Source organism: Astyanax mexicanus, chromosome 12, assembly GCF_023375975.1.
Source record: "Astyanax mexicanus isolate ESR-SI-001 chromosome 12, AstMex3_surface, whole genome shotgun sequence".
NCBI lineage: Eukaryota > Metazoa > Chordata > Actinopteri > Characiformes > Acestrorhamphidae > Astyanax > Astyanax mexicanus.
In genome coordinates, this window is record NC_064419.1 from 20,676,056 (window position 1) to 20,699,730 (window position 23,675).

At 38.4% G+C, this 23,675-nt stretch overlaps 1 protein-coding gene across 1 annotated transcript in view; it reads right to left on the reverse strand.

Annotated features, from left to right (window-relative positions):
* Positions 1-23,675, reverse strand: part of LOC103038904 (membrane-associated guanylate kinase, WW and PDZ domain-containing protein 3) — a 121,494-nt gene that overhangs the window by 89,952 nt on the left and 7,867 nt on the right. The window contains exon 2 of the mRNA XM_022670646.2: positions 2,658-2,947. Coding sequence (XP_022526367.2) covers positions 2,658-2,947 — 290 coding nt within the window. The remainder of the gene's footprint in view (positions 1-2,657; positions 2,948-23,675) is intronic.

Sequence of the window (23,675 nt, forward strand, 5' to 3'; positions counted from 1 at the left end):
CATTAATTTTCACCAAGATCTTGCAGCATTGATGATGGTCGAGTCTGACCACTGCACAAAGCCTTCTCCAGCACATCCCAACGATTCTCAATAATAGTTAAGATCTGGACTTTGTGGTGAACCTTTTGTGGAATACTGTTGCTGAACCTAGATCTGACCAACTGCAGCTTTAACCCCACATAATTTACTTTAGTTAAATCCAGGTAGTTAGGTCTTTGTCAAGGCAGTGTAACAGTATATACGATAAATTACCAAGAAAATAAAACAGCAGATGGAAGAAAAAACACTTTTAATTGGATATGAATTTTATATTGAACTTAAGATTGATCTAAAGGTTAGTCATTGACGCCTAGCTCGTTACCACAGCAACCTATGCAGATGCATTTGGGATATCTGGACACACAAAGCTGATCTAATCACTTTCAAATAACAGGGCAGACAGTCATCTTACCAAATCTGATTTAAGAAACAAATCCGATTTGTCTGCATTCTGAGTATAGCCTTGATGTGGTGTTGCTGCAGTTGGTCAGGTCTAGGTTTAGCAACAGTATGTGCTGAAAGAATGAAGTCAGCTGACTACCTGAATATACTGAATATAGACCAGGTTATTCCATCAATGGATTTTTACTTGCCCAGCGATCAGACTCTACCATCGTCAATGTAAGATACTGTCAAAAAAATAACACGGGATTGAAACAATGCCCTTGTGGATGGATGCCTTCCGTAATCAAAGCTAAAGGCGTTCCAATGAAATATAAGTAGAGTGTGTGACCTTTTTTTTGGTGGCCACTTTTTTTTGGCCAGGCAGTGTAGCTCCACACTGTAAACTTGTTAATTTGCCTTTTGAGAACACTCATAGTGCTGCAGGCTGAGCAGTAATATCAATCAATGGCACTTTTAGACATCAGATGGTACTCCGAACACTGTTCAGTTCTGAACAAAGACCCAGAACTGGACTATTATTAAAACAGCTAAAACCTAATCCATTAATATCTGCATGGATCAGCTCCAATTCGATCCATTGCATTGAATCAGTACATCCCTACTCACATTATTTTCATTACAGCGGTATCATGATGAAGAATAGCCCGCAGGTATACTGTGTCTAAGCAGTCTGAGCACTTAAAAAGAAAAAGGATAAAATCAAGATTTGTTATAAGTGTGCACACAAACACACACACACACACATTTCCACAGAGATTTAGGTTACAGTTTAGAGATGCCTGCCGGCAGCACACCCGTTTCCTCAGCTTGGCTGAGCTATTCATTTGATCTGGAGTGCTTTATGGTCTCTGATGACAAGCCACTTGGCCGTTAAGGATGAGCCGTGCGTATTGCATATCTGTCAAAATGACAGACAGCCGCCGGGATGCACTGACCCCGCCCCTCACCGCCAAAACATCAGCTCAGCTAATAAAACATATTTCACAGCTATAACACAACATTACTATTGACACTAGTCACAAATACTCATACAAACACACACACACACTAACTACACTGGCATGTTCTTAATGAACACTCTGCAGGGCCATCATTGCTTTATGTAATTGGAATTTTGATACTTTGTCACGTGTTTATTAATTAAAACAGGCTTAAATCAAAGCATTTCCATTAAGCACAGAAGGCTAATTAAATCTAACAGCATTGACGTAAAAAAATCAATTTCACATTTCTATATTAAACAAGTAACACACATCTGAGGCTATGACCAAAAAAGCCTTTTAGATGAATCTCAACAAGGACAGTACGTATTGATCTGCACTAAACATAGACACACCAGATTTAGACGTGGCCGATTCCTACGGCCCATCAGGTTTATATGAGAAACTGATACAATGGCTGGTCTGAAATATAACATAAGCCATACTTATGAAAAAAATGTGAGCTAATGGAGGAAGCACACAGTGCACATTCAAAAGTGTTCTATGAACCAGGAGATACTGAGGTGAGAGATGGCTGCATGTTTATTCAGAGGCAGAGACAGAGAAAGATTAAGACATCCACTGACTAACAGTTGGTCATCAATCGAGGCTGAAAGGGCAGAGGGAGTCAGGGTCAGGTGTGACATACTGCTCCATGTAAACCCATCACTTATGGCAATGGTTACTAAAGAGTGGGATACAAGTGCAGACCGAATTTAATCCACCCGATCAAGTCAGTCTTAATGATCTTGAGAGGAGGGCTGTAGCGATTTGAGAATTTGATTTGATAATAGAATTTCTCTATTTAATATGCTTTTCAATCAAGTTAAAAATACTGTCTCTTTGATGATGGGTCTTATTTTAATATGTATTATGTTCAGTTACAGGTCATAATAAAAGACATTATCCAGAGGTGTCCTTTTAATCAGGCTGACTCACTTAACATTCTACTTGACTCAATGACTCAACTTGATTCATGCTCCTGTATTTCTGCTTAAAACAATAGCATTTTTTAAAAAGAGCAACTGGAAGTGGAAATGCAAAACAAAATGGTTGGAAAAGCTCAAATCCAGTCAAGTCATACTTGAGTTCCTTAACCCTACTAAAGAACATATTTATGTCTCAATGCAGTGTGATTTACTGGTGTGCTCAGTCCAGCCTCAAATGTTTCTGGAAAATAATGAATTTGTGGGCAGGACACTGACAGGTCTGTGTAAGATTTGTTTTTATTACCTGGTGGGACGGTCTTGATGCGAATGGGATGGGGACAAGAGTTGAGCACTCCACGAACGTCACCTAAAGTCATCCCCAAAACAGGGGTCCCACCAATTTCCAAGATGACATCGCCGACTGTGATCCCACCACCCGGGGCAGCCGTGACGAATGGGAATTCCCCATAGTCTGCGCCGCCCCCTATGGCCACGCCCAGTTCTCCAGAGCTGCCCACCAGGGGCACAAAGTTCTCTTGCACTTTGGAGCGCCAGTGCAGCTTCTTCACAGCCACCTTAGACATGGCTGACGAACTGTAAAAAGAGAGAGGGAGAGTGGGATGGGGAGAGGAGAAAGTCAAAGAGGAAATTAAATTTGTGCTTAAATCTAATATTCCACCTCAGAGGATGTACAGGACATTCTGGACCAACAGTTAGCTTCATTTAATCATCGATGTGTTTTCATAGATCACAGAGCGAACACAAAAGATGACCCTTTCTAAATAACCCCATAATACCATAAGGAAAGTAAAATAAATTTATTGAAATAAATAAATTAAATACATAGAGGAGTCATGGGGTCAAGGCCAACCCCAAACAGCACTGAGCAGAGTCCTTCTAATTTGCATGCATTCGGGAGGCGGATTTGCTGCTTGGCAGACAAATCAACAGATGCTTACTCAACAGGAGGTGGAATAAACACTACATGCACTTTATTCTTCATATGCTGTATCAATTAGCATGCAGGAATACTACTGAAATTATGTGATGTGAGTAACTGTCACACTTCTCTGCTCTTTCTTTGTGTTTTCTCCTTCGTTGGCCTGTTTTGTTTTTCACATGCTCTTGAGCACATGGCTCTGTTTAGCTGTTATCCCCACCTGTGCCCTGCCTAGCCCTTAGCCCCTCCCACTTTTTTATATTTATACCTGTGCCTCCATTGTGGCCCTGCACTGTTGTTTAATTCTGTCAGATGTTAATTGTTTGTGTCTGTGTATATTTTGCTCTTTTGTTTCAGAATTCCTTGTCTGTTGTGAATCTACTCAACTAAAGTGAACTCTAATGTAGGGTCCTATGATTGCCACAATGCGGAAAACACAGACAGAATCATGAAATTGAGAAATTCTTTTGAATTGAGAAGGTGGAATTCATATATAAACACGGAAAACCCACAGAAATACACAGAATAAGCTAGAAAATCTAAAAAACTGAATAACTGAAGGACAGAGTAACGCATAGATGTCATACACATATCAAGCAGCAGAACTTTTCATATCTAACCAGAACAACTACATAATTCTGATATCACAAATCAGTGATTAATTCATCTAAGAAACAGTTGCCATCGGTGCCAACATAATCCGTACTGTAGAGTTCAGCTTTTATCTAGCATTGAGCCACTAGCTGCATTCCTGTGTGCTGAGGTCAATAACTAAAGACTGGAGTGAACTAAAGCTATAATCCACATATCATATCAAACCACAGCACCTACTAATCTAACCAGAGGAGTGACACTCATATGTTATTAAACACCAGCTATTAATTAATTTCAGAAAACAGTTACCATCAGGGCTAACACGCTCCAGTCCTTACTGCAGAGTTAAGTTGTTAGCTAGCATTGAGCCACTAGCCATCAGCCCTTCCTTTAACTCTATTATCACTCTTTCTTGTCTCCACTCATTGGTGAGGGGAGCTGGCTTCCTACAATAAGCAGAAGCTGATCAAACTGCCCAAAATATTCTCTCTGACAGCATGTTCCAAACTAGAAAAATATCTACACTATTTTATTTACTCTATTTGTAGCACAATCAATAACAACCATATGATCTTTTCATTTTAATTCGTTTCTGTTCCTGGTATTTGTTAGCTTCCTTGTGAACACTTGCAACTATTTATCATGCAATTGTGATTTTGCAATTGCATGATCACAATGAGCCATGATAAAAAAACATACCATTAAAATATATACAAATACAAATAATGAAACATGCTATTTATCTTGATACACATGATCACAGTCAAAATGCACAAGTAGGTATATATCCTAAAAAGTACAATTTAAGTCCCACTGGAATAATCACACTCACAATGAAATGTAATGTTGAGTAAGTGTACCTTAAACACTAATGGTATTCCCAATATTAAATAAGTATATAATATAAATACATTGTCAATAAATTTACATTTAGAACATTTATAGCAGTATAGTAAAACATTGTCATATTAGCCACCTCTAGATCACAATACTACAAAGCACACATTTATTTTAATCAATGTGGTAATTTTGTATTTCGCCATATGCATGGAGTAATATGTCAGCTGTCTGATGTAGATGTTTGGTTTTACACAAAAATGTATGTAAAACATCATGAACCATGTCTCCATGTTGCTGGATAAGTGAACTACTCAAGCAAACAAACTACAATAAATGATTTTCCATCAGTTTGTTTATGCATATCATGCCTATGTCATGTTGAGACATTCAGTGTTTGCAAAACACAACACACAGGCTGCCACAGACAGCAGTAGAAACAGGACTGGAACTGTGGTGTAATCTAGAGGGATATTGTTTTCAGAGGACCTTGCTGTGTATTTTTTTTACTTTTTGACATAATGTGAACTTTGCACTTTTATTATGTATACAATTTTAAAGGTTATATAGAATTTTTTTTTCTACGTCTTGCCTATTTTTCTATAAAAAGAGGCCAATTGTACCAATTATTATAAAAAAACATGCCAATTATGTGAGGGGGGACTATAGGATTTTGGCTCTTGCTCATAAATATTCATACATGCAAACATATTGCCTGTGATTGGCTAACAGCACTGCAACAGCAAAGAACGGACAACGTTTTTTACACTAATAACAGTCTTTGCAATGTTATATGTTACTATACAACATGTGTAATGCCCTGATAAGTGCAGTTCAGCCACTGACCTAGTCTTTGAGAGTAAAACGCAAAATCCACCGGAGATCTATGTAAATCCTAGTTATTATAGTATCATGTAGTAACTTAATCAGAGGTGGGTAGTCCAGGTCTAGAAAGTAAAAATACAGGGTGGATTATTACTTTTAACCATGTCACCAATGTCGCCAATCCAATCCAATCTTGGATTCAACTTCAGAATTTTGAAAGGGAAGGTAGTTGTGTGACATCAATTTAGTTGACAATTAACCAAGAAAACAATGGTGTGCTTCAAGTTAATCTGAAGTTCCATATAGATATAAGGACATCCAACAGCGTTAAAAAAAATCACCTACACAAACCCTTACTGAACTAATCTTTCTAACACTGTTAAAAAGTGTGGGAATTGAAGGCCTAATAGCTGTCACAGACTCTCAGACTCACAAACTTTTAGCATAGGAGAGGAGTAGATTGTAAAATGACATAAAAGTCAGAAAGCATTCTATAACTGTAGGCCTGCACTGACCAGTCAATTACAGTAAAGATACCAGGAGTGATTCAGCAACATCTATCAAACCCAGTGAAGCGTTCACTCCTTTCAGCGGGTGAAATTCCACAAGACGGATCCTCATACAGCACCACAGACAGACTGCGACTTTAAAGGACATTTGGCTCGTGAAAGCACCCTGCAAGTACAGGATGCCCAGTAAAGTGACAGTTGGCTGTGACCAGCGTGAGGGGCAGGTGCAGTTGGCACGAGACGGTCTCGAGACGTGACAGTATGGGAACAGGGCTGTCAGATCAAACCCTCATCGGCCACACACTCGGAGAGGTGGCCAACTTTAGCGTGACGACGACACGTCAATAAACTGCAAGAGGTCAGTGGTCCAAGAAGGAAATAAACAAAGAGGAGGAGATGAAGATAAAACAGATGGCGAGAGACCAGGCAAAGATGACAGAATGAGAAAGCAAAAGCAAGAGGAGGGCAGAGTGTCAGGTCACAGAGGGAAAGAAGCCAAAAAGTACAGGTAGTTTAGAGGAGACTGGTGTCAGATAGGCCAAAGGAATGGAAGGCAACAGTGAGAACACAATAAGGACAAGAGGTGAGAAAATATGATGGCAAAATAAGATCGAAGCATTTCCTAGCATTTCCAAGAACACAAGGTATAATTAGAGAACATTTTCATTATTCAATTTTGACACCCAGAAAAATTAAGAATCTATTATTAGTACTGACATCTACAGTACAATCAGAAAAGCCTTTGTCATAATTGATAAAATATCATGCCATCTACACTACACTAAATGTCACTTGGGGTCATCTTAATGATGCCGCACACTTGGTGCTGGTAGAGTGAATGATAACATTAATGCACACTGAACTGAATGTATTTGTTAACTGAAGAACCAGGGAAATTGTGCTAAACTGATAAACAGCTGCTGTCCTTAATGGCTTCAATAATAACATATTGTAAATTGTTATTAAACTTATGTCTTATTGTGCAATATAGCTTTTGAGAAATATCTCTTTTGAAAACTTACATTTTGAGTATTTAGGTCCATTTAAAGTGTTTATGAAACTATTTAAAATATTTAGTTTTGAAAAGGAAGCCTATGTCTTATTAAGGTCTATAGTTTACATTCTTCAGCATTAATAAAGTCAGATTTCTTCCAATATTGTGGGACAATATATAATATATAAAGTAAATCCAAAAGTTATCAAAGCTTTCTTTAAAACCTTTTTTTTATATTATATATACATATACTCCAGTTGAGTAAGTCACAAATTGAGTAGTTGAGTAATTCACAAATGCATATAAAAGTCCAGACATGCAAAAAACTATAGATAAATAATAATGAAAAAAAAAAAATACTATAATAGCGTAAAACCGTCATCTTTAAAAAAAAGTGATATACATTTTTGGTCATTCCAGCCAGAACTAAGCACACTAATTAAAAGCTTGTTTTGTTGGTTTTTTTTTTCAAACTAAAACACATAAATTGTCAAATGACTTAATTTAGAATTTTATAGTCCAAACTATTTTTGCAATCAATTTCTGCGCATTTTGTAGGAAAATCGTACCACCATATATTTTTAGATTTTGGAAAAAATGAATGCCTTTCATAAATTAAACATATTTTTATAGTGTCTACATTATTCTATGTTAAAATATCTTAGGATACCACTGAATAAATTAAAATTGCTATATATTGAGCCTCTGTACAAAAAGAGTTCCACTATTACTTCAATTCAAATGAGATCAAATTCTAATGAGATTTTTACTAAAATTTATTTTATTGACTTGCAATCAAAATGCAGGTTGTGTAAGTGACCTCTAAAAAGTAATTTCAATGCAACTAAAGAAATAAAAAAAATACTCTGTCTATCCTTCTTTCATCATCCATCATTTTTACAATCACATTGGCCTGATTTTTCTTTTGTTTCAGCCTCCAGATTCATACGCTGAAGTGGATCATAATGCTTGGAAATCCTTTTTTTCTTTTTCCTGTTAAGATGTAATGTTGCAATCCCGCAAGCAATCATCTGATTTTTCAAAAGCATCTGTAATCTGAATGCTGACTTTTTTAGTGGAATGGATTACAGTTGCTTTTTATGGACTGAAAAAAAAAAACTTAAATCTTATTACATACATTTTGTTTCGGTCTGGCGTACCCACTGACCACTCTGACCCTCATTTATCCACTGCTTCCATCCACTGAGTCTACATGTACCTGGTGGGGTGAGTTTTTTTTAGGAATCTTCAAACTGTTACAGCACTCAAGGACAGCTGTTTTGTTTCAACGCAACATGGTGCCGTTAGCTTTGCCTTCAGCCCAACTTCTCTCTTTGATTGTCCCTCACTGTGATTTGTAGCGACTGACAAGATCCAATATGTTCTAATTGGAGATCAATGAATTCAACTTAACGAGGAATAGAGACACGTGGGATGGAGACAACGGGTCCGTGTGGCCGCAGGACAGGGGGGTAACCACAGTAACGGATGCTGTGTGCGTGTCCCCTCGAGCAAGACTACCCACCAGGCTTAATGAGGCTAATTACACAGCGTGGAGAGGCTGAGGAGACATGACTAATTGTTTCCACTTGAAGGATTGGCCGATCGGTCATTTATCTGGCCCCACCCACTGGCAGTCCTGCTGCTGATAGGACGACAGGGTTTTTTTTTTACTCTCACTGTGGAGATGGAGATAGATGTAGCCAGGCACCACGCCGACTGCTACTGGCACAAAGAGAAGGAATCCTGGGTATGACCTTGGAGCAGTGAAGCTCAGGTGTCTAGAGCCAGAGGACTTGGATGCACACACACACACACACAAGGATATACACATTCACATGGCCCTGAAAACGTTTTCGATAAGCACGTTGCTCTGTTGGTATTTTGGTTGGGTTGATATTGAGCTAAAGCACGGTCAATGGCTGGATTGATTCGGTAAGGGAGCTGAAAGTCATTGGGCTAGTGATATATCTACAGAGACACACACACACACAAAACACACACTCACACACACTGTTTACCCCATTTTTCATGCTCTGTGTCTCTTCCCCACTTTCTGCTGTCCCACTGAGAAGCCTTCTGTGGTTAGAATAACTCCAGCACTTGCATACACACACACACACACTTGTTTACATACAGCAAATACACACATACATACACACACACACACATACACACACACACACACACTTGTTTACATACAGCAAATACACACATACACACACACACACACACACACACATACACTCAAAAACATTGACATTAAATGTGTGTTGCTAATGGAGCTCATTCACCATGCATGCATAATCAGCTCTATTATAAATCATGCTATTTACATTTAGGGTTACAATATTAATGTTATTTGAAAAGTCATATTAAATCACTACTTTATTAGAATTATAATTGTGTTGGATTGTGTTGAAAAATTATACAATGTATTAACACACTGACGTGCTAAATGTCATGAGATAGCCGGTATAGTATGTAAATTGGTCATGAAGTGTTATCTCAGGGAACGGCTTAGGAACAGCTATACCTGTATAGGTTGTGATGTAATATCTTGTGAGTGAGGATGAACACTGGCCAGCATGCTCATGGCAAGGAAACAACATGAACATGTGTACGCATTTAACATTTGCCAATCATCAATGTCATGTGTATATTGGGAATTGCCACCCACAGTGGACAGTAAAGTAGGTGGTGAAGATTGTAACAGGCAGTGTCTGGCTGTGAGAAATCACATGTACTGTACATTTAATTTCAGCAGGTCCCACATGCACGACCCACAGTTCAGTGCATTGATTTTTAGCTTCTATAGCACATGGCAAAAATCATGAGACTCAATGCACGTGCCCCGAGATTTTTGGCATGTCATTGTACACACTGCAGGGCTGGACAACATATACAATGCTGTACTGGATTAAAAGTACGGATCTCGTTTGTTAAATATAACTAAATATAAATATAAGGTAAAATATTCCAATAAATATCTCTATTTAATTAACACACATCATCCAAAAAATCACAATGTCATCATGTTAAACAAATTTTTGGTCAAACTATCCCTTTAACCTTTAAATTAAATTGAAAATGGAAGCAACGTGTTAAGGCGCTTTTGGTACTTTATAACTGAGTCTAGATTAAGATAATAGTCCATATCTTACACCATGCGCAAGGCGTCTTTTCGATGCTTATTGCTATCTTACACCCCGTCAACACTTTATTTTCATGCCCTGTGTCAGCGTCGTTTAAATAGTGAGGGAGTTTCAGAATATATCTACACTGATGGGTGTGGTGTGGTGTAGAGGTGTGTTCAGGGAAATTTCTGGCCTAATGTTATCTTGGCAAAGGAAAACACAGGTGCGCCAAATTTTAGACATTTATTGCTATCTTGGTGAGAAGGGGCACTGTGCGCTGTCGTTACACACACAAAAGAACACACAGCAGTGCACAGACCCAACTTTTACATTAATAATAGATTACATAATAATAAATAAAACAACATTGCTGTTCCTGAAAATGACCTGTTTACATACGTTCACAGCATGAACGTGCTGAGGAGTGCAGAAGCGCTGCACCATTAGAATAGCAATCTGCCAAAGTCAGAGCGCACCTGGCTTTTAAAGGAAATGGCAAGTGACATGTTGATTGGTTTATTGCACGTTACACCCAAAAACACACCCATGATTAATTTAGAATTAGCACATGCCTTTTTGCACATTTCGAGTCACGCTAGGCATATGTATTTCCGTTCTCACAATACCAAAAACACACTGACACACTAAAAATCAAGCTCGCAGTGCGTGGTTGACGGCTTGCCTATAGATCGCTAAAATAGGGCCCAGTATTTTTTGTTGAAAGGGTAAGTACGTCATTACTGTCCATCATTTATATACCACTCTTATAATAATATAATATATAATAATATGAGGCTTATTATTATAACATGAGCGTTTGTCATCTCATCTAACTAAAATTTGTTATATTATATAACTGACATTAAATACTGTAATTAATATTTCATTAATTAGTACATCTGCTTAATGCTAAATCCAGCTGCATGTGTTGAACTCTTGAAGAGTGCTTGGGAAATGTATTAATTGTTTAATTCCTCTCTCCACACTCGGCTGTCTAAGAGCATCTTTTAGTTTGACTGCTGTGAAAGCTTCCAGACGGAGATGCTTCGCATGCACAACGGCATGAATTGTCAGCCTGGCTTTCAGGCGTTGTATCTATAACAAAAGGTCAAGTCTGCGTCTCTTTGGAGAAGGATGAAAACCCGCCGTGTCATCTCCAGAGTCGTACACCAAACATGCTGACGGGGAAAATTAATCACAGATTTGCATTGAGTAAGCTCAGCATGTTGTCTTTCACTTTACTGCCCTATTGCTCGCACACTCACACATATTAGCGTTTCTGATTATGGGCACATATTCTTTACACTGTACAGTTTCTGACTGTTATCATCCTAAATAGCTCTGCTATTATATTGATATTATTAGCTCCACTATCATGTTAAAATCCACGAGGACGGCTGTTGTTATGTAACTCACACACCTTTACCCAAATGACCGCACTCTGTCTCTGTTTAGAAAGGTCCGGACGCTGCAGGTAAACGACCATTCACTGACATACTGCCTTTGCTAGAAAGGTCACTGTATTGAAAATGCTGACCCTGAAGGTCAGGAAAGAGCTGACCACTCTATATCCGTTTACACATCCTTCCCCCTGGCCTTGCGATCTGTTTTCTCTCCCCCACCCCCCACCCCCACTGTGCTCGGCAAGCTCACCAGCGAAATCTCATACCGACACATGGGCCAACAATCTGGCACGGCTTCGCCATAGCCCTTTCCTTAGATCTATCTGTAATGTCTAACTCTCGATAAAGGCTATTTTTAGCTGTCTGGCTCTATTCCTGGCACATTTCTGCCGTTTTATTCATGAGAATATGAATAACTAGCACTGGGGGCTATGCACAGGAGTGAATGAAGCCATTTAGGCACATGTAGTGTTACTCGATACCCTGGGACAGATAATGAAGAAATGCATGTGCGGCACGAGCCTCTGTCTCCTGCAATATTTATCATGGCTGAAATTGCCCTGTCTGTTTACCACGGAATGGATGTTTTGCACACAGACTCAATCAGGCATTGCTGATGAATTAGTCTCAGACTGCTGCGTGAATGTTTCAGGTGAATGCTGAACTCACTGTTTGATTAGACAGCTTTAGAGAGTCTGAATGTTGCATATGATATGAATAAAGTCAATTACTCTTCATTGTATAGCGCTAATTAAGCTTCCCAAAATAATCAGCATTTATTAGCTCCGTGAGTGGCCTTAATTAACAGAGAAAGATAAAGAAGAGATGCCCTTGCCCCTCAAATATAATTAAAACTAAACGAAGAAGCTTGCAGATAAATGCAGCAGCTGCAGCATCACACACATGAAACGAGTTTAAAAGTTGAACTTTAACTCACAAAACTCAAATCTGGAATCTAGAATCAGGAAACTAGTATTGTAACAGATGTCCTGCTATAGCTGGAAAAATCTGAATTGTGCTTTATCTGTGCTTCAGATTTAATCTTTTGATAAATACATTTCACACAAAAGGCCTGCTATAAATTTTCTTTTTAATTTAAAGGGAAAGTGGGGTGCTTAATGTGCATAATCGCTTCAACGGCAATAGTTGAATAGATCGCAAATTGGACCTTTTCTCAGCCACTAATTAGTTTGTTTAGGCATTCTGTGAAGGCACGTCCAGTCAGGGTTTTAGCAAGGACAAACCTCTGCCTGCATTTCTAATAGAGTCACTGAGTAGATCACTAAAGATATCACTAAAGAGAGTGGGTGTAAGCAAAACGGCTCAATTAAGAGCGTGCCTAATTGAATTATTTTGTTGTCAGCCATTGCAAGGGCATACGAGTGTGAAGAAAGAGAGAGACAGGGAAATAATAGCTTTGATTCGTTAGAGATGACCAGTCATGACAGAGGCACTCTACTAAGATCATTTTATAATCAATGTCAGTTAACTGTATTTTTGAGATATGTCAAGTCATTGTCTAGGCAAGGGAAAGGCAATTTATTTACAGAAATTTTCAGCTACTTCTGAAATACTTCCCTAAAAAGGCAATTAATTCTGACAAATCTGTTACGCAATATGCGTCATGATGCTTGTTGCTACCAAACACCCTGTCAACAGTCTATTTTCACACCTTGCACCCTCGCCGTTAAAACAATGTTGCTTTTTGTGCCCATGCGATACCACAGACACATATAGACACGCCCTAAAATAGAGCCCCATGACTTCAAACACTGTTCAATACATTAGCGCATCATTCAGCTTTCTGACAATACTACATTACTACATACTACTGGGGCTGCAAGAATTAGTCGATATAATCAACAATGTCGAGTATTTAAATTTGACTAAACATTAATTTGAGTACTGCATTACACAAGTGCTGGGGACAAGAACGCAATGAGAGATGGGTAATTTGGCTCACTAGTCTGTGTCTATAAAAGTGCCCAAACACAATAGATTACATATTTAATCACTAAATGTCAGTATTTTCCACATTTAAACAACATCTAGACATTTAAATGGCTTTTAAATCTAATGTTCAACCGTTTCTATCGCTTTTAGAGATGGAATAATAATCGCTGACTACTCGACTAATCAAAAAAATAATCATCAGATTAGTCGACTACCAAAATGATCATTAATTTGCTTACTTACATACTAAAATAAAATTTAAAGCCATGCCAAAACTACAGAACCACAAAATAGATCACACAGTATATCGAGTATCAAAAAAGGTTCAAAAATTAATTTTGAGTACTAGATATATATTATAGCAGACACACAAAAACATAATTGTTCTGACACAACATACAAAACAACTCAAAAATGTACATTATTGTAAACAAACATGCAAAATCAAAGTTTTTGTTAAGCGACAGTTATGATATGAACCTATGTCTAAATTAATGACTACATTTCCATTTTAGTGAAAATCTATGTGTAAATAACTGTTTATAGAGTCTTTAGATAAACATTTCTTGAGTGAGGCTTTGTATTGCTGTTATGACTGTCATGAGGATTTTGGGGTATTAAGTAATTTCACAAAATACTTTGCACCATTCAACATGTCTCTTTGTATCTGAGATCTTGATATTGCATTTGCTGATATTTTGGTTATTCTCTGGGGACACGAGACAGAAAAAGAAAACTGTGACAACCAACCCCTAATAATATTTCTATCAGCCCACCCCAGATTGGCCCTGAAGTTATGCAAACATCTCCCCATCAGGACGTACTCTGTTACCCCTCTCATTACAGCATGTCTCTGTAAATGATAGACTGTCAGCTTTAGTGACAGTCTGCTTGTCCCTGTCCTTTTGTAAAAACAACTGCCAGGCTTGATCTGTGTCACAGACTGAGCTTGGAAGTTTCTATGTCACACAGCAGTCGCCTCATGCTCCGTCACCTTCACTGCAACAGTTTGAGTTTAATCTTAATCACAGTCCCCTGAAGTGTTGCTGCATCATAAAAGCCATCTCATTCTTTTTTTTTGTTTTGTTCACTGAAATAAGATTTAAGTATGTCAAATATTTACAGGAAACATATTTCATCAGGTTGGAATTGTGAACTAATGGTTCAGGGAGCATGAGACATCATTTTCACACATATCATTTTGCAAAAATCAGATTTCCTAATCCTAGTTTTTTATCCCTTATTCCTCCTTTTCACTACTATTTATTTTCAGACATGCCCAAGCCATGGGATTTGTTTGTTTTCCTTTATTGTTTGGCTCACTTTAGCTTTAGCAGTTTAGCAGTCAAAAATTTAGTCTGATAACTAGTAAGCAGGATCTTTGGTATAAAGTGTGAAAATCACTTATGGAATCCTTTACAGGAAACATACTTTATTGGGCTCAACAATCCATGTGTAAAAATGATGTCTCATGCTCCCTTACCCACCTTTTCACAATTCCAGCCGGATGAATATGTTGTCTGTAATGGATTTGTAATGGATAAACAAAACATGTTTATTGAGAGGGGTGTATTAATTTCTGCTTAAAAACACATGCCTCAAATAATTGTGACAACCGCTAAAGCTAAAGTGAGTAGAAAAATACATAAAAACCTGCCCTGATGAAGTGGAAGAAGATGATTGTAAGGAAAAATAAATCATATGGCTTGGGCATGAGTGAAAATGAAAAGGAGTAAATAGGAGTAAAATGGGCTAAAAAAAAGAGGATAAAGAAATCAGATTTTTGCAAAATTATATAAAATTGTGAGTGTGATGAAAAAGCTGTATACAATCCCACATCACACTATTAGACCAAACAAGCAAACATAAAACAAGCTAAAAATAAAGGATATCAAATACATTACAGTAAACAGAAAGTATTAATGCTCTATTTAGCGCCAGCAGAGACACTACACCTGTAGCAGCTTCACTTTAAAAGACTTTGAACTTTTAGATTTTTGTAAGTCACTTTCTCTCTTCCATCTATCATAAAAAGACAAAAAATAGAAAAAGCACAGAGATTAAGTTTTTGCTACAAGTTTACAGCACAGCAGCAGAATAATCTCTTTTATATAATCTTTTATATCTGTTTGTATTAAAGGGATAGTTCGGTATTTTTGACATGAGTCTGTATGGCATCATCATAACCAGTGTCGTGCATCCACACTGACTTACCCCCCACAGCGTCCTGTGAGCCGAGTTCTTGTCCAGTTTAGGTCAAAGCGAAAGTAGTGCGGCATGTTTGCTGGGGTCAGGAAAATAACTCCTTTTTCTTCCCAAAGCAGTACGTGTTCAAAAGAGTGATTTATTTACATCACAAAAAACTAACCCTGCAAAAGTCACGCCTCGTAAATCACTTGGGTCCTACTTTCTCTCGTTCCATATCAATGCGCGCAGCGCTGCAACCTGACAGCTAGCCTACGTGTTTGGGTCGCTTTGTTTACTTCTCGCCTCGAGAACATGTCTGACTACGAGAGTGACGAGGAAAACATTGATCACCGCTCAGAGCCACGGGGATATCTTTATGAACCCGAGTATACAGATGTTGAACTTCGCCAAATGGAATTAGATCGGGCAGAAAGAGAGAGGGTGGACAGAGAAGTGGTGGAAGATGAAACTGGAGCCACTGCTGGAGCTGCGATACCCAGGGTGGCCGACAAATCCTGGTGCACTTGTTTCAAGTGCGAAATAATGTCACAGTCACAGGAAAACGATGAAAACTCTGCGGAGAATCAGCCACATCTTTGTGGCTACAGCCTGGATAGTCACAAGTCCGCACCATTTTAACACACACACACACCTAGCTATATATATATATGTGTTTACAAAGCTTATAAAAGCCAATAGACTTCTCCCTAAAGTTAGCTCGTTTGCGTCACAATAGTCACATTGCAGGACGTGCTGTCTCTGCCTCTATGTAAGAGACCCGCTGCTGCCTGAGAAGCACGAGGTAACTGCATAGCCCCCTAATGGCTGGCCATGTGCTTGTAAACGCACATGTCGGAAGCTGTTCACCTCAGTTCAGCACAGTTTTGCGCAGATATTTCCAGTTACAGCCAAAATCACACGTTTAATCTCAGAAACACACTCTTAATTACCTTTGAAAAGGCCATTTAAATGGGCGATTGTTGTTTTTTTTGTTATTTTCTTCGGGTTTTGAGTGATCGGCTGACTCTAAAGCTCTGACTCAGCTCTTGGTAGGTCCGGATCTCTGACGCGAGACAGCATGCGAGACTGGTAATGTCATGGGTCCTGCATTGCTTAATATCGCGGTATACAGCTCTGGAAAACTAAGAGACCACTTCAGTTTCTGAATCAGTTTATCTGGTTTTGCTATTTATAGATGTATGTTTGAGTAAAATGTACATTTTTATTTTATTCTATAAACTACAGACAACATTTCTCCCAAATCCCAAATAAAAATATTGCCATTCAGAGCATTTATTTGCATAAAATGAGAAATGGCTGAAAGATGCAGAGCTTTCAGACCTCAAACAATGCAAAGAAAACAAGTTAATATTTATAAAGTTTTATGAGTTTAGACATCAATATTTGGTGGAATAACCCTGGTTTTTAAAAACATTGCAATGTCTAAATTTTCTAATATTGTGCAGCCCTAGTACTTACTAATTTTACAGGACACAGGAAGGAAACAGGAAGTGATGCAGCATTGTGAGGTCAACATACAGTACGCCACAGCTAGTTCTCTAGCTACTATTTCCACTGCACTTGCATCGTTACCCACCATTTTTGTCTAATATTGTTTTAGACGTGAGTGAATTTCCCCTTTTCATTTCACTTTACATTGTAGGGTTTATGGTTTTGAGTATGTATCCTGGATATTTGCGTACATTCAACTTTGACACTCATGTTCATACTACATACTTTATATTTAAAAACTAGTTAGTATTATTAGCAATTTGGAACTCACCCACGAACTCAGCACAGCGTTGGCAACTTTTATGTACTAAGAGCCTTAGTACTCTGTGACCCTAAATTTACATGGTCTGCCACCTTGTGATTGAGTTGCTGTGGTGTGGCCTAAATACCTCTTATTTTCTATAACACCACAGAGTGTCCTATTACCATGCTTTTAGAACCACAGATTCTTCAGTTCAATGATTAAGAGATGTGTCCTACTACTTTTACCATGCAGTGTATGTTTACATCAAGTGCACGTCATGGGACATTTAACTTCTTATGTGGGCATGCTGGTGTTGAACATGCAGGCTGGCAAAAAAAATCGAAAGGGGATCAGCGAAGACTGGCTTACTTTCCTGTCTATGTTTATATAGGTCTTGACAAACCCATTAAAGCAGATGCTGATATGTGATCTCAGATAGGCCTGTGTGTTTGTTTTGATCTTACTGCAGGAGAGTGAGGGAAATTTCTGACAGCTAAGGCGAGCCCCGGTCATAACCAGAACTAATGAGTTCTGGAGAATAAAGGAATTGCTATAGGGTGCGCACAGGGATAGATCATTTTCTTAAGGGTCTGTCAGAAATATTGATTTAGCCTATTCTTAACTGGTCTCTTCAGTATGCTTTTTAATTTCATTCTGTGTGGACTTGAGGATCCTCAAGCCTCTGGAACCCCCAGAGTCTCTGGCCAACTTAAGTGTTTCTATACATTTCTGTGGGAAAATACAGTATAGAAATAGAGTTTGTTTATGACTCCACCAATTCAAGTTACAATTGTATCGAAAGGGAAGAGAAACAAAGTTTAATTGAAAGGCTGCATTTAAAGTGACAGTCCATATGTTTTATGGATTTAGAGATCTCTCAGGTGAGAATGGTTAAAAGTTGTTGAGCTCTCTGATGTTTTATACATACATTTATTGGTCTGGTGACTCAACAGGCAACTGAAAAGCAGCTTTAAGCAATAATTGATATTTCTTGCTTGTTCGCTCATTCTTTGGTTGGGAAGTGTAATTAAAACCACTTTGAGTCACTTCCAAAGGACATGCTTTACACATGCATTTTTGGACAAGTTGAATAAGCAGTAGCATCACCTGAAGTAAATGAAGGATGTGGACAGAGGCAGTAGAATAATACTACCAGATTTTACAGCAACATAACCTGGGTTATGCAGTCTTATGCAGTCCAAACAAGTCCAGTGTGGGAGTGATACAGATGCTATCCTCTCTTATTAAAGATATTGAAATATTATGTTTTGAAAATATAATTTTATAGTTTTTTTTTTGTTTTTGCTTTTCTATTTTAATCAATATTGCATTTTTTCACATGAAAAAGAACACCATTCCAACATAAAAATTAAAGAACGCAGAAGCTTACACTGTTAAACACATAGGAAAACTCTAGAATGAGCATGTGCTTACCCTGTATTTAACATGAAGACATTAATATTTAAGTATATATGACATGCTTGTAACCTATAATCTCAGCTAAACAGTGTTTTAATGACCACTGATGAAAAAACATCTGCATTAAAATAATCTGTCAACAAATTAAGCTGAAATACTAACGTAACACGGTACCAGATGTACCCTGATTCACAATAGGCCCAGTGGTTTGTAATAGCTTGGTTTTAAACAAAGTCGATGTCCCTGCCTTGTCCTAACCTGTATTTGACTGCTCTGACCCTAATCTTACATCATCCTCCACGGGAAAAGCCTGGAGGTCAGCCAACCTGTCTTCTCTTACCAACGACCTCCAGTCTGTCGCAGTCAACCGTGCACGTATGCACTCCTCAGTGCTTTAGCCTGTAGGTTGCTGCATTCTGTAAGATCAGATATTGGTATTAACACATGTAACTTTGTATCTGGTCATCAGCCAGTAGCACTGTTGGTCATGGGGTCATCAGATGAAACTCCCTCGCTGCTGCTCATTCCTGTCTGGATCTAGGGCACTGGAGTAGCAAATGCACTACGGACAACCATGGCAGATTTAAAAATGAAAGATTAAATGCCAGTGGGATAAAAAAGTAAACATCAAAAATCTCTCTCATTCTAAAATGGGTGCTTACGCACATATACCGTATGTACAAACCCTGGTACTCATGTCAATTAATATTGCTGATCAGTTTTACTTAGCTGCAACAACATCATTAATCTATATAGTATGGATGCACTGAAATGAACATGGGCAAAGCACTTTGTAGTTTCTTATTAATTTTGACCCTTTTCCAAAATTGAACAAATGAAAGACACAGAAATAACAAAGCTACAATTAAGTAAATAAAGTAGATATACAAACAAAAGTACAATTTATACTACCTTAGAAGTGCTACACCAGTCACACATTTACATATAATGTACCTCAGAACTGCTTTCCACTTTTTTCTGCCACGCCCACTTTCAAGAGTTAATTTCCTTCGCATTTTTGTCCTAGAATTTTTGGTCACTTCATGTTAAATGGTTTAAGGCCGTATTGTATTTCATTTGAAGGCAGTCTGAAGTTGGCTACTGCTGTGGACACTGATTACAAAGTAGCTAGCTATGCTAACCCAACTGTGCTACAGGCTATTTATCCTTATTTACAGATATTTACAGTGTATGTGGGGATGCCATATAGCTATAGGGGTGTGCGATATGGCCCTAAAATAATATCACGATATTTCATGGTATTTTCGCGATAACGATATTCCTGGCGATATGACAAAACACTTAAAAAATATTAAGAATACACTACTGTGTCATGTCTGGTGCTGTTAGCTCCTCTGTCCCTTCCACACCCAGCTCTAACGGGGCTCTCAGTCTAACAACTACACTACCCAGAACGCATCACCCGCTGACATCACACACACACACCTGATCACATGACACCTCACCTGCTTCCTCCAGGAAGTCCGGAATACTAATTACTGGCACTATATAAGAGCACACCACACACACACCCACGCCACGTATTGTTGGTTCTACCTCTTTACAAAGCATTTCTGAATTCTTGTCTCTGCTCTTTTTGTGTATGACTTTGCCTTTTGTTTTCTCGACGCCGATTTTTGCCTTTGCCTCTGATATTGGATTTTCTGTGTTTGACTTGGACTGTGTATTACTACTGCCTCTTGGATTATCTCTGCTGCTGGATATCTCGTGTATGAACTCTGGACTGTCTCATGGTTATGGTATGGTTTTGTCTAAGTTGCTCCTGTTATTGGTGATTACCTGTTTTTCTGTACCGACCAACGATTTACCTCTGTTTATTTTTAATAAACATTTTAACAGTATCTGTACCTGTCTGCGTTCTGTGCACACCATGACAACTGCAAAAAAATTAAAATCTGAAAAATTAAATTTTATTATTGCATACGATATGATATGGCACACCCTTAACTAAGATATAAAAAAAAGATTTTTCAGAGTTGTAATAGAAGTCAATGATCCAGAATGTTGTGATACTAATACTACACTTCAAATATCTCCATATTTCCAAGATTAAAGTAAAATAATCTCTAGTAGATTTATAATGGGAAATTAGAACAGTGTGCATTTTTATTTTGATAAAAACAGTAAAAAAACAGCAGTACCCTGATGTGATAATTAGGGGTGTGCGACATGGCACGATATTTCAGGGTATAATATCGTTCACGATATTCAAAAATGTAGGCTATATTATCGCGTACGATATAATATGGCACACCCCTATATAGCTAGCTAGTAAACTTATGTCCACCAGCGAGCGTACACCCCTGTTTGTTATACAGACACACACGGACGTAATGCAGAACCCAATACCCGACTTTTAACTCAACAATGAACAGAATAGTTAATATAAACAACATTGCTGTTCCCTTAAATGAGCTGCTGGTGTACCTTCAGAGTGTGAACGCACAAGTCAATGGAATGACTAGTGGCACACTGATGACAGGGACAGGGAATGACTACTGGCATACTGATTGGTTTATTTCACGCTACGCCCAAAACATACCTATGCTTACGCAAGCCATATTTTTCGCAATACCAAAGACACACTGACACACCCTTAATCTAGCTGCATGATACACAGTTGAACGATACCTTCACTAGATCACTAAAATAAGGCCCAATATCTTAGGAGCTAATCTATCCGCACAAGAGGAGAAGGTGTAGCCAGTAAACCTCAAGTTTTAGAACCGAGTCATTTCTCTGGTTTAAAATGTTGTGGTCTTGGTTTACCCTCAATAAAATGGTTAGAGCAGACACATGGATGTTTGGCGTGGAGGTTTCTCTTATTTATAAGGCAGCAGATTCAAGCTAAATGGATATCCTCAACCCTGAAATCTTTTTGTGTTTTGTTCAAACCACTGTTCAAGCTCAATTTTATTTTCTTCCAATTACTGGGATGCCCTGTAAATAGCAGAGTATATTATCCTACTCATTCTGCATGTTTATTATCACTGTGGTTTTAACCTAGAAAAAATGTCTCCTTCCTTGTCATCATGCAAAATAGGGTGGATTCTAACCATTATTTACCTCAGCAGTGCTACACATGGACTTTCAACAGTCACATGGTCTTTGAAATGTACATAGACAAAGGCAGCCAGTCTTTTGGTAAAAGAACAATTGCTGATCCTAACCTGGTTTAACTCATATCTTTGAATCACTACGGCCGTCCACAGCAGATTTTAAAATGAAAGATTAGTGCTAGTGGGATGAAAAAGTACACACTAAATAATTATTGTACTAAAATAGGTGCTCTTGAGGAAAAGCTCATGTCAATCAATTTTGTGGATCAATCTAAACCTACTGCAGGAAAAAGTCACCATCAGTCACCACGGACTGTGTATTTTAAAGAGTTTGAGCTTCTAATGATTACTGTATAATTACAGTAGGCTGTCTTTTTATACAGTACTGTCGCTTTTATTGTTTCAGCCACTGCTGCTGTAGAGGAAGTGCTAATTTTATACATCCTTGATTTTTTTTTACATAAAATATTCTTTATTTAGCTTGTCAACCTTATGCTAAACTGACAAGGTGCGATCAAAAGCTCAAAGGCTTTTAATATGTCTGGATTTTACATGGGCTTAGTTAAACAGAACTAATTACGGGAGAGAGATAAGAGGTAATTGAGACAGCCAGTCATGATTAATGACTCCAGAACCAGAGGATGACGGATAAAGATTTAAAACTAGACAGAAGGAGAGAGAATAGGAGATAGTGGCTCTACAGACACAAAGGGATAGAGAAAACTGGAGGGGAAAAATACGAAATGAAAGAAAAAAACAAAGAGAAGCATGGCCAAGGCAGGAAAAAATTGCGACACACGCCACAAGGCAACGTGAAATGACGGTGCCACAAAAGGCACAACAGCTGTGAGACGACAGGAATGACAAGAGATCTGAGTGCAGGAGGGAGAACAACGCGACATCAGAGGACGCACTGTAAACACTCTGAGGTTTGTGTTTCAGGAGAGATGGGGCGTAGATGAAAAACGAGAGATGAGAGGAAATAGAGGAGAGGAAGAGGTGAGGGAGAACAGGCAGTGTAAGCAAGGTATGGAGGGATAAGAAGGGATGGAGGCTAAGGGCTGAAACAGGAGAGGAAAGGACTGGCCCCTGTAGGAGTTATGTCACTATAAGCGTCTCTGGGAATATTGTGGGCATCAGCATTGTTTCCTCTATATTGGCCGCTCCATGCTCCGCCCACATATGCAATTTTTCTTAGAGGACGTTGTGAAAAGTGTGCAAAAATCCCTTTCATACTAATGAGAAACTGAGCAGACAGCTCTACAGAAAATCAACATTTAAAACATTGTTTGACAATAAAATCATATTACCATGACTTATTACTTTTATTTTTTACCATATTAAATAGTATTTATAATATATCTAATTGATTAAAGGTCTCATTCCATCATTGTTTTATTCATAGTTGTGGTTTCTTGTATGAATGAATGCCACGTGAGCTGGTTTTTGTGAGAAAAAAGTGCTCTGGTGATCCAGTACAATGGTGCTTAGGGTCTTTGGAGGGATGGGGTGGTAGGATTTCTGCCCTTGCTCATGAAAATTCATACATGCAAACATTTCACCTCTGATTGGATAACAGCACTGCGAGAAACGTTTTAGAATTAAGGCCCAGAAAGTAAAAATCCACCCCAGGGTTTTGCTGGGAAGGCCCCTAGGCAGTTGGAACAAACCTTGGGGTGATTTTTTAC